The following is a 17,576-nucleotide window of genomic DNA, read 5'->3' as shown; positions in this document are numbered from 1 at the left end:
ATTACCCAATTTGTCCCATCTGTTTTTTGCTGAACAAGGTTATTTACAAAGATCGAAGTTTGGGAAACACTAACCCCAAGAAACTCCATGTGTCTTCCCCAGAGATCTCTCTGATCCCTCAGACTCTCCAGCCATCCAGAGGAGGCAATGGTAAGGACTGGTGAACGGTACCATCTTCCTCCCACACTCCCCACCCCACCCTGTTCCAAGCACTTCTTTTCAGTTGCTATTTTAATACAGAGAATTCAATATCTACTGTTTTCTCCAATTCTACAGAATGTAAATCACACTTTTTTGTATATAACAGAATTCCATTCCAATAAAACAATTAAATGATTCAGATATTCCATGAATTTTTATTTTTCAGACTTTTTTTCTGTATGTGTGTCTATTGAATCCTAAGTATAGATGCCCAAAGATATGAGGTAATTGTAGTTAAGAATGAAGAGGAAAGCTGAAATGCCAATCTATGTACAATTGGCAATGGAAATCAAGTTCTGTAAAATAAATCATCTTTTCCCTCCATAGTAGCTCATTATGGGGAAAATAACCAAGAGTTTTGCCTTCCTCCTTAGTGGTGATGGTGTACAAAAAGTTGCACAGACACACACCCTCACCACACCTCACTCAAGAAAATCCAAGGAGATGTGTCCTGCCCAGGCTTACATCATACACAGGCTATTTTCAGGTCATGAAAAACAGTCACACTTGCTTGTAAGTTCACTGGCTCAGGTAAGCAGACCATCTGTTTACTGAAAGAGAAGAGCAACAAGAGGGCAGTTTCTTGGTTGGTCGGGAGAGAGGGCTAGGAATTATGTGGTTTTTGAGTTCCCATAATGTCTGGTGCAAGAAGTCTACAGTGATGTCATCTGCAATAGGAGCCAGTTCCTGTGGTTCAAGGGCCCAGGGCTGGTGAGATTAATAATATAAATGCCTGCTAGTGGCAGGGGAAAGGGGATGTAGATTCAGATCCACATCCATGAATGTGACCAGTGACGCATTTGAAATGGAGGCTAAGGATGAGGAAATACACTATGAGAAAACTTTGTTCCAACGAAATCTTCCATAGAAATCAAATATATAGGCCAGGTGCGGTGGCTCACGCCTATAATCCTAGCACTCTGGGAGGCCAAGGTGGGTGGATCGTTTGAGCTCAGGAGTTCAAGACCAGCCTGAGCAAAAGTGAGACCCCATCTCTACTAAAAAAATAGAAAGAAATTATATGGACAACTAAAATATATATATATATATATATATATATATATAGAAAAAATTAGCCAGGCATGGTGGCACATGCCTGTAGTCCCAGCTACTCAGGAGGCTGAGGCAGGAGGATTGCTTGAGCCCAGGAGTTTGAGGTTGCTGTGAGCTAGGCTGATGCCACAGCACTCTAGCTTGGGCAGCAAAGTGAGACTCTGTCTCAAAAAAAAAAAAGAAAGAAAGAAAGAAAGAAATCAAATACACGAAACAGATAAAATAGAGTTTCTTATATTAAGGTTTGTTATATTGCATTAAAGCCACCTCCCCCAGCCCCCTACTTTGGCTTCTTTCCTAACATCCTTAACCTGAGATGGAGGAGGTTCAGGAAAACCCTGGTCCTCGTCATCTCTGTTTCTAAGACGGTAATCACCATGATGAGATGAACCTCAACAAGCATCACATCTGAGGTCAGGATTGGTCCTTGGTGTGTGTGTGTGTGTGTGTGTGTGTGTGTGGAGCGGGGCTGGATACTGGGGCTTACTTGTCATTGACGGGCAAAGGGGCAGTGCAGAACTTCCCAACAATGGTAGTCCGGTCTTTTTTCCAAACCCGGCTGGAAGGCTGAAACTTGAGTTTCACTTGGTTTATCTGGCACTGTGGGTTGGCGTGGGCCATGACTGCTTTCCCCTGGAGTTCCTGCTTAGGTCTGCAAGGGAAAGGGAAAGGGAAAAAGGGAAAGTGAAAGGGAAAGGGAAAGGGAAAGGGAAAGGGAAAGGGAAAGGGAAAGGGAAAGGGAAAGGGAAAGGGAAACTAATGACTGTGATACTTACTGCCCGTGCTTCCCCAGGGCTCTGCGGGTAGCACAGGCTGCTGTCCCACACAAAGGTGTTAGCTCCGTACCACGGCCCTTTGTATCACCCGCACCAGCCCCGCCCCACACACCTACAGCTTTGAATACGACCCAGAAAACAGTTGTTGATTTTGGAGAGTAAACAAGTAGACCCTTCAGCAAAATAGTAGCTCTTGGCTTTTCACATCTGGAAAAAATGTCCCTCATTCTTGGATTCCTAGCTGGAGAAGATCTTCACTTTCAGATCCAATTACCTGGAAATAGAGTCCTCTTTTTGGAGATCTCAGTTCAAAGAATTTTGTGTAACGACTATGCTGTGTTAGGCTAGATATGAATGTACGGTGGAAACAACAACAATAACAAAACAGGCCCTGAAGCCAGACGGAGCAGGGCGGAGCCCAGGTTCTGGGCAAGTCACCTAACCTGGTGAGGAGGCTGTGGAGTCCCATGGCACTGGGTCCAAACCCCGACTTCCTCACACGCTGCCTGCCGCCTGCCGTGAGCTGGAACCACAGGGTTTGGCACATACTGACTGCAGCCTCGGGGCCCAGAGTGAAAACGGAATCCAGGTCTGTCTTAACCACCCTCTCGAACTTGCCCCTCAGATTCCCCAACAGTTTACAAGATTCAGGCAGCACTTTGGCCTGAGACAAAGATGAAGGACCGACTCAGTGGGGCACTCCAAAAAGGGCCGTGGGAGCCTAGGCAAAGGCAAGCAATGGTGAGATTCAAGTGGGAGGAAAGAGACCTGCCCTCAAAGCCCCACACTGGACACAGGCACAGCCCCACCCCACCCCACCCCCCGCTGTGCCTCGGGGAGAGGGGGGGGGCCTGGTCTGGGCTCCTGACCCCTCCCATCCCCCGCTGGGCTCTGAGGCAGCAGGGACTGAGAAAGGGGGAAAGGAGTAGACACTGCTTTCCCCCCAACACCGCCACCAAGCAGTGGGGCTGCAGTCCGTCCTCCCCAGGTTGGTTCCCTGTCCTTTCTGGTCTTCCCACGGTGATGACATGTCTTCTTTGTGTTCTTTTCAGCTCAGGGTTAGTCACATGCTTTGTTTTTTCCTTTTGAGGGAAGATCCTGTATAACTTTGTTTAACAGCTGTTCCTTTTTTTCCCCAGAATTATTACGAAATATTTCAAAGGGGCCAGGCACAGTGGCTCACGCCTGTGATCCTAGCACTCTGGGAGGCCAAGGCAGGAGGATGGCTTGAGGTCAGCAGTTGGAGACCAGCCTGAGCAAGGAGACCCCGTCTCTACTAAAAATAGAAATATTAGCTGGGCGTGGTGGTGCACACCTATAATCTCAGCTACTCAGGAGGCTAAGGCAGGAGGATTGCTTGAGCCCAGGAGTTGAAGGTTGCAGTGAGCTATGATGACACCATTGTACTCTGGCCTGGGCAACAGAGCAAGACTCTGTCTCAAAAAAAAAAAAAAAAAAAAAAAAATCACAGGAAAAAATAAGATTTGTTCCCTTTAAGTATCTGTTTAGATTGAGGAGTTTGTAATACATAAGGAATATGAAAGACACTTTGAGTAGTCTGGGGATTTGACCCAGGTAAGTTCTTCAATTAGAAGGAAATCTTGGGGTTGTCCAAAGCTATAGAAAGTAGGGAGAGACCACACATAACCTTTTCCACATTTCTCCTCCACCCCCCTCCCCACCAATTTCCAATCTGCAAGATCAAAAATCAAGGAATTGAAGATAGAAGTTAATCATGTTCTGGTGGCCTTCTTCAAAAGCCTTATGTAAAGATCTTTTGGGAAGGGGTAGCACGAGTCTGTGGATGTCTGTTTGAATTACTAGGGGAGATTTTAAAATACAGCCCTGGAGCCTATGCCCAGAAACCCTCATGTGATTGGTCTGGGGGTGGGGGGTTGGCATCAGTATTTTTTAAAGCTCTCCAGGTGATTCTAACATGCAGCCAAGGTTGTGTGTCACTTTCATGACACCCACCAGTGTTGTCGGATGTGCCAACGGGCTGGAGAGCTGATGAAAACACCCTTCTAGAAGTCACACAACCTTGCACTGATCGAATGGGAAGCACTCAGCTTGCTCATCACTTCCTCAGACTCAGTCGGGCTCTGTGTTATGTGCTCTCACGGCACTGGTCACCCTGACAGGTGTACATTTAAGTGTGTGTGCACTGCTCATTTCCCTGTTGTGCTTGATCCATTCCCCTGCAGGCTCCCTGGCCAGTGGGTTCCAGGAGCTCTGACCCATGGGGGGCACACACAGGTGGGCCACCGTTTTGGGCAGGGCTTCCAGAGGGGCTGAGCTTCCTGTGTGGTTCCAGCTCTTGCCCAGCAGCCTTCCCCGTGGCCCCAGCTCCCACTGGGCAGGCTCCAGGGCTTTGACAGCTCCACCCCTTTCCTTGTCCCTCTAGCCCTAGGGTGGTAGTGAGACACCTACTGTGGCTAATCTCTGCAATGCCTCCCCATCTCCTTTGTGGTTTTCCAGCTCTTCCAACACACTTATGATTAGTTCACTGTGTTCAATTCCTTTTCTTGGACCTCCCAGCACGGGCTCTGTTTTCCTGACTGGACCCTGACTGAGTCAGTGACGTTATCTGGTCAGTCCGTCTCTTTCTAGCTTGTGAGTAACCAGCCAATTGCTTTTTCAAGAAACATGCACCAGACAGGTGCGGTGGCTCACGCCTGTAATCCCAGCAGTTTGGGAGGCCAAGGCAGGAAGATCCCTGGAGGCCAGAAGTTTGTGACCAGCCTGAGCAACATAGCAAGACCCTGTCTCTACCTAAAATAAAGGCACCACTGTTGCTGACTTCTTGTCCCTGCAGGCTTGTGGCTCCCTACAGCTGAGGTTCTTTGTTCTCTCACTTCAAGCCTTATCCCATCAGCCCACCAGCCCCCAGGCCCACATCAGCTCCAGCAAAGGAAGGAAATGATCAGCCCCAGTTTCAGGTACCGGAACCACCCAGCATCAGGCCCTCCTGGCTGCTACTCTGGCCCTTACCTTTCCCTCATTTGCTAACTGACCCTCTACCTCCGAGTCTGTTCTGGTGACCGACCTATACTGTGCCTCCTTGCCCAGAGTGGGCGCTCCCCAGGCTCTGGCCAGCCCTCCCTGGGCTAGTGACTGAGGCCCCCTCCCTACTGACACCCTGGTTGCCCCCACCTGGATTCCTGAGCACTGGTTCCTATCAGAGCCCTGATTCCTATATCCTAACCACTTTTTCGGACACCCCATTACTGCTGCCTGCCTGCTTCGTCTGCTGTCATCTGAATTTCCTGTGCTGGGACACTTCCCCAGCACGTGTCTGCCGGTGGGTCGATAGTAGGTGCTGCTCCAGCCTAGTCGGCTGCCCCCACATCAGCGATCACACAAGCCTGACCTGGGATGCCCACGTGTGCACATGTATGAAATGAAAAGGCAACTAACTCCCAAGGAGAGGGGTCAGCCACGCGGGACACTTACGTACATGGTGATCTTGACCGGGGAGCCGACATTACTGCTAAGGAAGGTGACCTCGATGTTGGTGTCCTTGTTCCTCGGCTTCTGCAAGTAAAACTCCACGAGGCTGTGATACACTAGGAAACCAAAGCACATCAGACAGCAGAGGGCAGGGGGTGCGATGAGCAAAACACCCCAGAGAGCAGCTGTGCTGTTGGGAATCTCAGCTCCACCTCTGAGTCGCTCTGGGCCGTGGAGCAGATGACCCATCAGCTCAGACCATAAGTCTCCTCACGTGTAAACTGGGGGTCATAAAAATAGACACCCACAGGTCTGAATGAGATTTAAATGGGTTAATACATATAAAGTCCTCAGGACAATTCCTGTGCCTAGGAAATATTCAATGTTAGTTTTTGTAACTACTTTTAATGCTAGAATGTTCCACCACTCTCTGTTTGGTGACATTATCATGGTGATGTGATCGTGAAAGAGCCAAAAAAGATCTGTCATATACTGCTATTGGGTTTTTTGTTTGTTTTGTTTCTTGTTTTTGTTTTTTTAGCCAGCACAATGTCAATGTACTTTATTTTCCCTTTTTATACATCTTCTCTACGCTTCTGCTACCTAAGAATCCCAGGCCTGGGATCTTCACAATCACTATCTGGCAGGTCAATTACAGATGCTAAGTATCTGCAATTTCCCTTTCTTCCTGAAAATTCAGAGAACTGAGACTAATTTAAGAAATCTCAATTATATTCCTCATTTACCAGTTTTAGAAGGCCTAACATGTAGCTGTTAGAAGTTTCCATTTGGGGCCGGGCGCGGTGGCTCACGCCTGTAATCCTAGCACTCTGGGAGGCCGAGGTGGGCGGATCGTTTGAGCTCAGGAGTTTGAGACCAGCCTGAGCAAGAACGAGACCCCGTCTCTACTAAAAATAGAAAGAAATTATATGGACAACTAAAAATATATATAGAAAAAATTAGCTGGGCATGGTGGTGCATGCCTGTAGTCCCAGCTACTCGGGAGGCTGAGACAGGAGGATCCCTTGAGCTCAGGAGTTTGAGGTTGCTGAGAGTTAGGCTGATGCCACGGCACTCACTCTAGCCTGGGCAACAGAGTGAGACTCTGTCTCAAAAAAAAAAAAAAAAAAGAAGTTTCCATTTGGGAAAGGAGCATATTCTCTGTGGCTAGAGGGATTGCCTGCTGTAGAAATCCCCTTATAATTAGCCCAGGTTTACTTCAGAGAGAGAATCTATCTTTATCTATAAACATGGTATTTCTGGTTTCCTGATTAGTAGACTTGTGACTGTCCCTCAGCAGGGACCTTAAAGTGCATTTAACCTCCAAGCGTTCCCCAGGCTTTTCCGCCATGTGCATTCTTAGCTGCGCAGATGCGGAGGAGCCAGTTCAGGTTGCTGTGGACCTGCCCAGAGCTGGAAGCGGAAGCCAGGAGGTCTGGTCCCACTGGCACTGCCTCCACCTCCAGACGCAGCACCCGCTGCAGGCTGGCTTTGATGGGGGCGCTGACCAGGGAGTAGCAGAAAAACTCAGCCGCAGACAGCAGGTTCTCAGGGAGCAAAGCAGCCAGTGTGGAGGCAGGTGGTGGGGAAAGAGTTTAGATTTGGGAGTCAGAAGACCTGCAGTCGAGTCCTGACCCTTTCACTGGCTGTACAGTCTGGGGCAGGTCACTTGGTCTCTCAGACCCTTGCCTCACTCCTCCATCTCAGTGGGTGGCCGAATGAGCCAATACATGTGAAAAGCCCACAACTGACTCTGTAGCCCACTTTGTTCCTAAGAGACGGCCATGAATTCTCTCTGGCAGGAAGGCAAAAACATCCCAACTATTAGCCCACATTCTCTGATAGTCGAAGGGAAGGGAAGTATGACTTCTTGGGTTGCAGTCACTGTGCTTGTGACCTCCTGTACACCATTTTATTTTCTCCTCGCAATTGATGCTTTGAAGTAGGTACTGTTATTGTTCCCATTTTCTGCATAAGCATATAAAGGTGCAGAGAGGTTAAGTAACTTGTTCCTGATCACACAGCTGACAAGTGGAGAAGCTGAGACTCAAATCCAGGCTTGTGTGAGGAGGAGTCTGAGCTCTGGGCTCCACACCACACTGCACTCCGCCCTCTAGTGCCATGAAGATGTACCCACAAAGGTCCCTCCACTAACTCGACACAAGCTGATCAGAAAATCAGTTAAAATTAGGGTATCTGTATAATTTATCATCTAAACCAGGATGCTTTTGTCCTGTACACACAACAAAGAGACAGGACCCCAGGAAAACAAGCATAAGCCAGGAAGTGTGGTCACCCTAGTTAAGATGCACACAGTGTAGGGAAGGGTGGTGGTTCGGCTTGTCATGTATCTCATGGATTCTGAGACACAATTTTCTTTCATGTTGTTTACAATCATGGGCATCTTTGAAGAAATGCAGTGGTTGGGAACAACAGTGAGCCGCTGGAATGTGTCTGTGCAGGGGAGGAGGGCAGAGCGCCAGGCTCAGTATCCCTCTGGGACCCTGACTTAGGCAGGTTGCCAGGGCGGGAGGCACGTACGATGGCCACTGAGGCGGGGAGAGAAGTGTGCAGGAAGAGGAGGACGGGGGCCACTCCCAAATACCCCTCAGGGGAGAACGCCCACCGGAGGGCTAGAGGAACTAGGATCAGGACCTAGACAGTAAGACGCCCCCACGTTCTTACCTGTAGAGCATCGGTTGAGCTCACTCTACAAGTTGGGGTTCAGATCAGGAGCTGCTGCCCACCTCCCGTGATACCTGCACCCTCGCCCTTCACCCCACCTCAGCTACACACTGGGTTGGACACAGCGCAAGCTGGAACCCTGGACTCTTCCAGCCGGCACATCGGCAGAGCTGAGCTCACGCATTTCCCCGCTACTCACCGCAGTATGGAGCGCTGGAAGTGGTCATGAGGTAGACTTTCACTTCCTTGGGAAGCGGCTCTATCTTTATACCACTTTCTTCCACCAGCCCTGGAAATAAAGAAGCAAAGACAGCAGAGCCCTCAGGAGGCCATTCCAGGGTCCCACAGCACCCAGCCCTGTATTTATTAATCCGTGCACCCGTTTCTTCCACAGACATCTACACTGTATGCTCATGATGTGCCATACTCTGGGGTGAAGCCCAGGATCCCACAAACTCAGTCCAGTCGGGGGGCAGGGGATAAACCCACATGTAAACAGGAAGTACATTCTTTAGATCATCTGGCCCGTTCTTGGTAGGTAATTATAAGAAATCCGAAAGTACGTCTCTAACTTGCAAAACCGATCTATATGACGGATGTTTTCATGGCCCTTGTGTCCTGTGCCCTGGAGCACAGTGAAGTGGGGAGGTGTTTGACCTGCAGACTAGTGGGTGGCGAGCGGGGAGAAGGCGTCCCGGGCAGAGAGTGTGGTTCGGATAGAGGCATGGGGGGTTGGGAGCACAAGTAGTCAGCATGGCGGGCTGTTCCGTGCGAGGGAAAGTACAATGAGAGGTGGGGCGGGCAGACTGGGGGAGGTGGCTGTTACATCATTGGGTCCATCCCATGGGGGTAACTGTGACATATGCCCAGTGAGTAGGAAATAATGTTGGCTTGTTTGAACGTGGGAAGCGACCCGACTTTAACATTTTGTTGAGCTGGTATCCGTTTCATTCATGTAAGCCATGACAGGCTGCTGCGGTTCTGAGTGGCAGCCAGGGGTCCCGCAGAGGGGACAGTGTGGGAGGGGGAGCCACCATTTCCACTACATAGGACTTTTTTCCTGGAGCTCTTAATCCTAGATAACCCCAGGATATTCACAGCAACGGTCTGTACAGGTGAGTTAGAGGCCAGATCCCATGGCCTTCCTGGAGTCCTGTCCTCAGACAGGTCTGGATCATCCAGGAGGGTGCCCAAGCCTCCCAGCAATGAGGCAGCCCTCGGTTGGCACGTGGCCACACAACCTCACGCCCTAAAGCAGTTCTGTGTGCCACTCTAGGGGATTCCCCACAACACACAGACTTAGGGTCAATGAAGAGCTGGAGAATGGCTGGCCTAGCAGGAAAGATTTATGGAAAGCATCTGCTCTGAGTGTGGGGACAGGGGCTCGGACCACACCAATGCTTCTGGAGAGCGTCCTGAGGCTGGACTTGCAGGTGAGGCCCTGCACGTGGGACAGGGTGTGCAGGGCAGGCAGCAGTAGAGAGGGTGAGGGCTGGGGCATGAGGCCAACACCTGCTCCCAGGAGAACAGGCTGAGCACCTCATTGCTTCATTTTCTTTTCCCCCAGTTGGCTAGACTTCTTGACCATAGGAGGCCAGGACATTAAGAGGTGACAACTGGCAGGACTTGAACTTTCCCCAAATGTCAAAGGAAACCAAAGGGGTGACATTTTACCTATCCTTGGACAGGAAAGCAGAAAAGGATTATAGCAATCCAGACATTGTCCAGCAAGGAAGGCCCTGTAGCTGGCACAGGGAAAGGCCATCAGCGGGCAGGAATTCTCCAGGGCACTGATGTAGAGATGCACAGCCCGCATGTGATCGCAGATCAGATAACTGTAACCTGAGCAGAGAAAAAACCACAACAAGGGTTTCAGTCGAAACTAAAGGAAAGTCCCTCCACGCTACTTACTGGAAGGCTATTGAATTTTATATTTATGCAAGATATAAATAAACAGGATGTCCCCTGAGCCGCATTTTTAAAACATGAATGACATGGTTCCTGCATTGCCCATTTTCCTTTTAATTTTCCTGCAGTACATAAGCTTAATCTATCAAGTAAATTCCTCAATTTGAACCCCATTCTTAAGTGGCCATGCAAACCCTCTCTCATAGAACGTCTGGAGTGTGCAGAGTTGAAGGGACTGACTCCATTGCAAGACGGATATCTGTACGTATTTTTACAGTCATCACCACACATACAAGCTCATTATACTCAACCCAGCAATGAGACCACCAAGGCACTCAGCAGCAGTTCATGGCCAGTCTCTAAATCTAATGTGCTGAGGCTCACCTGGCCTCAGGTGAATGACTGACACACTGAATTTGCGAAATATCCCAATTTACCAAAAACTTGGCTTTGTTGTTTACTATTTAAGTTTGCAGTAACCTACCTTGGATGAATTGTCTGGGGCTAAGAAGTATGTAATGAGATATAACTCCAGGCCTCTCAAGTCTGCAGACTCACCCTGCACCTTGGGACCCCCCTCTCTGGGCCCTGCAATTGAGGCTGAGCTGTTGACTTTCTTGTCCCCTGTGGTTGGGACACTTTCCATGAATAAGCTCCTTCCAGGGAGCTGGGCCAGAGACAAACTAAACCCTTCTCAAATTGTGTTATGAGGAAAAAATAAAAAGTAGTCAACGAAAATGCCACCAAAATTTTCAAAAGCCATTGCAACTGAACTATCCCATTTGATCAGAATTGCTGAAAACTTTATAGGTTATTAAAAGAAGCATGTTTTTGGAAAACTTGTAAATTTGGTAAGTAGATTAGTGGTTATTCAACAAAATTGTCAAAAGAATCCTTAAAATGTTCAAAATTTGGTAAAGAAGGAAAGACTAAAACATATTCATAGTAAATAGAGGCCAGGTGTGCCTCATGTCTGTAATCCTAATACTTTGAGAGGTCAAGGCAGGAGGATTGCTTGAGGCCAGGAGTTTGTGACCAGCCTGGGCAACACCGCAAGACCCCAGCTCTACAAAAAATAAAAAAATAAAATTAGCTGGGCATGATGGTATGTGCCTGTAGTCTCAGCTACTTGGGAGGCTGAGACAGAAGGATCTCTTGAGCCCAGGAGTTCAAGGTTGCAGTAAGCAATGATTGCAGCACTGCACTCTAGCCTGAAAGAGTGAGGCCCTGTCTCAAAAAAAAAAAAAAAAAAAAAAAAAAGGAAAGAAAGAAATCAAGCCATAGTAAACAGAGATCAGCATTTTAAAGTTTCAGATAAAATGCTGATATGTTGGCTATATTCATAAGAAGAATATAAGAAAACTAAATGATCACTGAGGCTTAGCTTTTGACAAATTTAATATTATTTAAAATAAAGCTAAGAAGGACAGATTCAATTAACATATTCAAAAATAACATTCCAGAAGAATATATTTAGAAGAGTAAAAATGTACATTCATTGAATGTGTTCAAAAAATTGTCTTAGCCAGATGTGGTGGGGTGCGCTTGTAGTCCTAGCTACTTGGGTGGCTGAGTCAGGAGGAGTCCTTGAGCCCAGATGTACAAGGCCAGCCTGGACAACATAGCAAGATCCCATCTCTAACAAAAAGAGTAACTAAATTAAAAAACATTTTTTAAAGATTATCTTGAAAACAATTTTAGAGAAGTGTTAGATTTAGTAAATTTGGTGAAATTATCATGCAGTGAATTGATCTTTCAGGTATCTAGCTTTGGGCACATTGGCTTGATTCTGCCACAACTAGGCTCTATAGAGGATGCAGCTGCTGTGGACTGTGCCACAAACCAAGGCTCAGGGAAAAACAGAAGTTATTGGTTTCAATAACCTCTATGCTAAATCACAGCATTCTAGCCAGTAACAGAGTGAGACTCTATCTTGAAAACAAACATAAAACAATAATAATAGAGATCAGCATTTTAAATTTTCATGTAAAATGCTGATATCTTGGCTATATTCGTAAGAAGAATATAAGAAAACTGAACAATCCATTCTTAGCTGGCCGTGGCTTACTTAACCCATTCGGTATGTGCTGAGTAAGACATTGTGGGACACGGCAAAGGATGCCGTCAGGAAGATGCTCGTGGCCCACACTGACTGGCTGACTCAACGCGAAGGCTCTTGCTGAGTTCCAGCCTCTGGGGCAGCCAAACACCGCCTCCCTCTGGCTTTCTGACCTGAGTAAATGGACGTGGGACAGCCGGGTTGGTCTTGGCCTCCGTTGACGAAGTAGTCCACGTGGCCGACGGGAATCCGGATACCCAGATCTGGAAGGAGGCAGAGCTCTGTTAACTTCCTTATTTCAGGGGGATATTTTCCAGGTCCCGCATAAGGGCCCGCTGGCAGCAGAGCCCCCCTCACTCCGAAGTGCTGAGACTTCCCGGTACAAGCCCTCCGACGGTTTTCTAAAGGGGGTTTTCCATGCCGAAAGGAACCAAAGAAGAATCCATTTATAAGACACTCATATTTGCCTAATTTTTTTTTTAAATTCCTTTACACACGTTTTTATAAATCAGTATATATTATACACTTGGTCAATTTCATCATTGAATAGTTCCTGTTTTCCTTCGAGGAATAGCTCGGATAAATGTGTTTGGGGCCACATTTCTAGTCTCCCACAAAACGTGTTTTTGTGCTCTCCTAAGTGGAAACAGGATGTGGCCCAAGAGCTGAGTTCAAGAGAGAGACTGCAGCCTCATCTCATCCTCGTGGCCACGTCCCTGACCCTCCATCTCAGCTCATCCGACCCCTCAGACTGGGTCAGGCCCAAGTGCCGAAGACCCCGATCGTCTCCGTCATGTCGCCTGTCACTACTGTACAACATTCACCGTGTGTTACTTGTTTAACGCCATCTACCCAGGGGTTAAGCCATGACCTAGAAACCGTCCTGGAGTCCTGCCTTGCCCTCCTGCCCACGTGCTGCCCACCACACATCCCGTCAGATCTACCCCCAAAATATATTTCTCCCATCTTTACTGCCACACCCGTTGCCCAAGCCACCACCATCTCTCACCCAGACCACTACTGCAACCACCCTCTAAGGGCCTCGGGGCTTCCCCTCGTGCCTCCCATGGTCCACTCTCGGCAGAGGAGCCTCAGTCACCGCCCTGTGCTCACTGCACTCCTTGCCAGGGCCGGGCTGGACGGGCTCCCTCTTCTCCAGCCTCTCTCTGTACCTCTGCCTCCCCCCACTGCGCTCTAGCCACACGCGGGGTCCTCTCTCCTGTCTCTGGACAAGCCACATCCTCTCCCCTGTCCAGGCCTTCACTTTGGCTGCCCTCCCTTTCTAGAATGCTCTTCTCCCAGCTCTTCCCAGGGCTGACTCCCTCTCACCCGCTAAGTCTCACCTCCCTGGACAGACTTTCTCCGGTAATCCTGTTTGAAGTAGACCCTCCCCAGGTCACCCTCTCTCACGTCTGCTTCACTACAATAATCACAGTGCGTAACTATCTTGTCTGTTTCCTTGGACAGCTCCACCACTGCAGGGCCTTTGCCTGTCTTTTTTCCTGCTCTATCCTCAATACCTAGCATGGTACCTGGCACGTGGTGAGTGCCTAATAAATATTATTGAATGGAGAGATGAGTGAGTGCCTGCCCACATAGCCGGTAAGCTCCACGTGGGCAGAGGTCTTATTCGATGTCTTGTTCATTGCAGTTTTCTCAGTGCATGCTACATAGTTCAATAAATATCGATTGAATAATAGAATAATTTTTTTTTAGTCACATCAGGAGGAGGTTCCAATTTTGAGGGGGCCTGAGAGGCCTAGCTCAGATAAATGGTGACCAAATAAGTCACCTACTTAGCAAATTTAGGAAAAGAAAAGATTTACTTTATTAATTAGCAAGGTAAATTAACAAAATATGGCTAGGCAGGCCTGTGGGCTTTGGTTTCCTGTTGGTGAAATGAAGGCGGGAAAGAGGGTTAGACAGTATGACTGCACGAGTTTCTTCCAGAATCATGAATCTGTGAGTCTTGGATGCTAAAAGGAGGCGTCTGACCAAAGGGAATGAGAAGGAACATCTCTCACTTGAACTGCAAGCTCCTCCGGTCAGGGACAAAAGTTATTTCTCCTTGCACCACCACACTGAGCACCGTGCCTGGCACAGACTCCATGGGCATTTGACATGGAGTAGAGTGAACAAGAATGCCCACCGCCTTTCCCGGTTGGTCAGAAAAGCGTAGTTTGATCATAATGGATTGAGAGTTGGGGGTCTTTCCTGTGTTGGTCACTATTGGAAGGGGATTCCCATTCTCCACTGGACCGAAGGGCTGGGCTTGTCCTCTGGGGAGGAGGGACGTCCTGACAGGCCTCTGTGCCTGGGCAGTGGAATGGCCCAATCCCCCGGGGCCGGGCACACCCATCGAAAAAGCAGCGTGACTTTCCCATAAGTCAGCCAGGCAGCGGTGTTCTCCCCAGTACAAGGTTTGGAGTTGAATCAGAGGTAAGACTCCCAACCAAACATTTTCAGTGTATGAGGGAGAATCTTCTTGCCTTCAGGTGGCTAAAAATAAATCCATTCTCTTCAGCGGTCACAGAATGACAGAGGTGGAAGAGACTTTCAATACCACGCTGCTAAACTCCTCACTGAGCAACAGAAAGTCAGAGAGCCAGAGCGGCAGGCACCTCTGCCCAGGGCCACACAGCAGGATGCCAGCCTCCTCGCCCCCAACCCTGCCCCATGCTCATTCCCTCACCCCAGGAAGGTCACCCCAGCTCACTGTCGGTATCTGTGTGGATGGCTTCCACAAAGCGGGCGTCTCCAGGATCCAAGCGCTCCTCCAGGCTGGCCCTGGTGTACTCGGGTCCAGCGGGGTCCAGGCCTGCGAGGACAGACTGATATCAGGGGCCCTCTCCTCTCAGCTACAGGAACACTGATGGGTCCACCACCCACCTCCCCTGGCAGCCCTTCCAGTTCAGGTCATAGAGTCTTCCAACAAGGACCCCAGGGTCAGCAGAACTAGCTCAGGACCAACTTACCCCGGAAACCCCACTCCCTGTTGTCTCTCTACAGGTAACTTCTCATTGACTCAGTCTGTTTCTCTGGCTCTAAAATGAGCCTGATAACACCAAACAAGTTGGTAAGAGTTAATGTAAGTAATATTTTATTTTATTTTATTTTAGAGACAGGTTCTTGCTCTGTCACCGAGGTTGGAGTACAGTGGCATGATTGTAGCTTACGCAGCCTTGAACTCCTGGCCTCAAGCAATCCTACCACCTCAGCCTCCCAAATAGCTGGGACTATAGGTGTGGGCCACTGAGCTCAGCAATAGCTACAATTTTTCTGAGTAGGTACTCTGTGCCAGGCCTTGTGCTCGACAGTTTTCTAGACTCTAGTCCTCACAGCAACACAGTGAAGTAGATACTACTATTCCCATGGCTTGGTTTGAATCCCTTTCCTCCTTCCCCCAGCAAAAAGGCAGACCCGGCCACAGGGATTCAAAGTGCAGGTAGCTTATCTGGGAGAAGGTGACAGAAAGCATGGCGAAGGAGTGGGAAAACAAGTCAGAGAGTGAACAAAATATTGAGTAAGTTTGCCTTGTGGGCAGCTGAGTCTGGTCACACTGGGGTTCTTCTGAGGATTCTATGGACACGACTCAGAATTGCCCGCGGAGGGCCCAGGAAGCTTGGGTGTTTATCATGCAACTCTCATCCCTTACTGACTGAGGGTGGATCTGGAAGCATAAAGTCCTCCACAACCCCACAGGTGGTTAACAAAACTGTCTAAAGGTGATTTCCGCAGTGGGGCCAGGGAGGTATGTGCTGTTACAACCCATTTTATAGATGTATAAACTGAGGCTCAGAAGGAAATACGTGGCCTCTCACACTGATATTAGAGATCGTGCAATAATAATACAATATCGTTTTATGCAAAAGGATCACAATAAATAAATTTTAGTGGTAAAAGATGACTTGATGATGAAAACAAAGGGTCAACATTTCCTTTCGCTCCCTCAGAAGAAGCATTTCCAGGGCAATCTCTATAGCTCTAAACCCTGAGAGGATGGGCAGGAAGAAATGTTACCTGTGATTCGTCCCAACTGGCCTTTGTAGAAATGTCCCACCATGCCCCCAACGTGGGCCCCCAGGCTAACACCAATGATGTGGATGGAGGACTCCGACACACCCAGCGCCTAGGACAGGCATGGACAGTGAGTCATACGTCAGCCACAGCCGCTGCTGGCTTCACAGTGACACACTTTCCCCCAAGGCTTCAGCAGCCAAGGGCCCTGGGCATGACACACTGGCCACATGTGCTTCTGGAAAAAAGGGCAGAGCTGTCATTATTAATCACTTCCTCTCTTCCTGGGCTCCTCACTGACAGCTTTCCTTTGTGTGTGAGTAAGGATCACAGCCGTTCCCTCTTGAGGGGTGACTAAATGCCAGGCCATCTGCACTCGCTGTGTAGTGTGCAATGGCACATTTTGCAGGGGAGCAGCCGAAGGCTCAGAGCTCCAGTGACCTGCCCAAGGTCAGCACTCTAAGTGGCAAAGTCAAGACTTGAACCCAAGACCAACATGCCACTATGTGGCTCTGCTTCGACCCCGAGCCTCCTCGTGTGGTGCTTTTTACTTTCCGACCCCTCTCTCCTCCGTAAGCAACCACAACTCACCATAAACTCCTTTGCACCTACCAGAAGTTTCCTGAGGAAACGGGAGATCTCCAGGCTCAGCTTAACCACATTCTCCACGGCCGAGAAGTAGATCCCCGTAGACCCGTACACCCAGTCCACGGCAATCACGTTGGCATCTGCTGCACGCAGAAGGGCTCTAACAAATTTATCAACCCAGGAAGGCTTTGTTCCTAAAACCCTGAACATGGGGCCAAAAAAGGATAGGAAAATTACCTGCCAAGATGTTATCCGTTGTCCTGAAAACCTCTAGCATCTCAAACCCAGAAAATAAGTCAAAACTAAGGGAGGGAGGATGTAAGGAATAAATCACACAGCACTTTGAGCACAGGGAGGGCATAATTCCAAAGTTGCCAGACCTTCCACCAGCACATGTGGAGCCTTTGTGCAAATTATAAAAATGTGCCTTTTGTTCCAGGTAAATGCACCCTGATGCTGGGGTTCAGAACTCAGGTTGGATTTCAGCCCCGTCAGCCTTCACTCAGCCACCTTTGTGCAAAGCATAAACTCCAAAGACTACAGGCACTGCACTGTCCCGTTTTCGTTATGTGTGGAAACAAAAAGATAGCTTTGTACCTTAGAGTTAATGTGTGCAATCTTAATTCTCATTCTAGAATATAGGATCTTTCCTTTTCATATTAATTCATTCTTTCTTTCTTTCACTCACCCATTCATTCATTCAACAAACAATTATTGAGTACCTGTGGGCCAGGCAGTATGCTAGGTGCTTTCCAAAAAATAAAGACAAATAAGATAGAGTCCCTACCCTTCTGGAACTTACAGTGTAAAAGGACTTCTCTAGGAATAGGAGAATGATA

At 48.5% G+C, this 17,576-nt stretch overlaps 1 protein-coding gene across 3 annotated transcripts in view; it reads right to left on the bottom strand.

Moving 5' to 3' along the window:
• Positions 1 to 336: 336 nt before the first annotated feature.
• The window catches only part of PLA1A (phospholipase A1 member A), a 29,348-nt gene continuing 12,108 nt past the window's right edge, over positions 337 to 17,576 (bottom strand). Inside the window, exons 3-11 of one of the 3 annotated variants that reach the window (XR_011234009.1) lie at positions 16,762 to 16,939; positions 16,153 to 16,261; positions 14,849 to 14,950; positions 12,306 to 12,395; positions 9,840 to 10,007; positions 8,365 to 8,454; positions 5,484 to 5,596; positions 1,742 to 1,906; positions 337 to 752 (exon numbers count right to left, since the gene is read on the bottom strand). Coding sequence is in view for 2 of the 3 variants with exons in the window: in XM_069475096.1 (XP_069331197.1) it covers positions 668 to 752; positions 1,742 to 1,906; positions 5,488 to 5,596; positions 8,365 to 8,454; positions 9,840 to 10,007; positions 12,306 to 12,395; positions 14,849 to 14,950; positions 16,153 to 16,261; positions 16,762 to 16,939 (1,096 nt within the window). In the remaining variant the exon portion in view is untranslated. The remainder of the gene's footprint in view (positions 753 to 1,741; positions 1,907 to 5,483; positions 5,597 to 8,364; positions 8,455 to 9,839; positions 10,008 to 12,305; positions 12,396 to 14,848; positions 14,951 to 16,152; positions 16,262 to 16,761; positions 16,940 to 17,576) is intronic. The other 2 variants (XM_069475096.1, XM_069475097.1) reach the window with 2 other exon arrangements.

This window comes from Eulemur rufifrons, chromosome 7 (genome assembly GCF_041146395.1).
Source record: "Eulemur rufifrons isolate Redbay chromosome 7, OSU_ERuf_1, whole genome shotgun sequence".
Taxonomy (NCBI): domain Eukaryota; kingdom Metazoa; phylum Chordata; class Mammalia; order Primates; family Lemuridae; genus Eulemur; species Eulemur rufifrons.
Note: the sequence above shows the minus strand (reverse complement) of the source record. Positions and strands in the feature narration are given on the sequence as shown.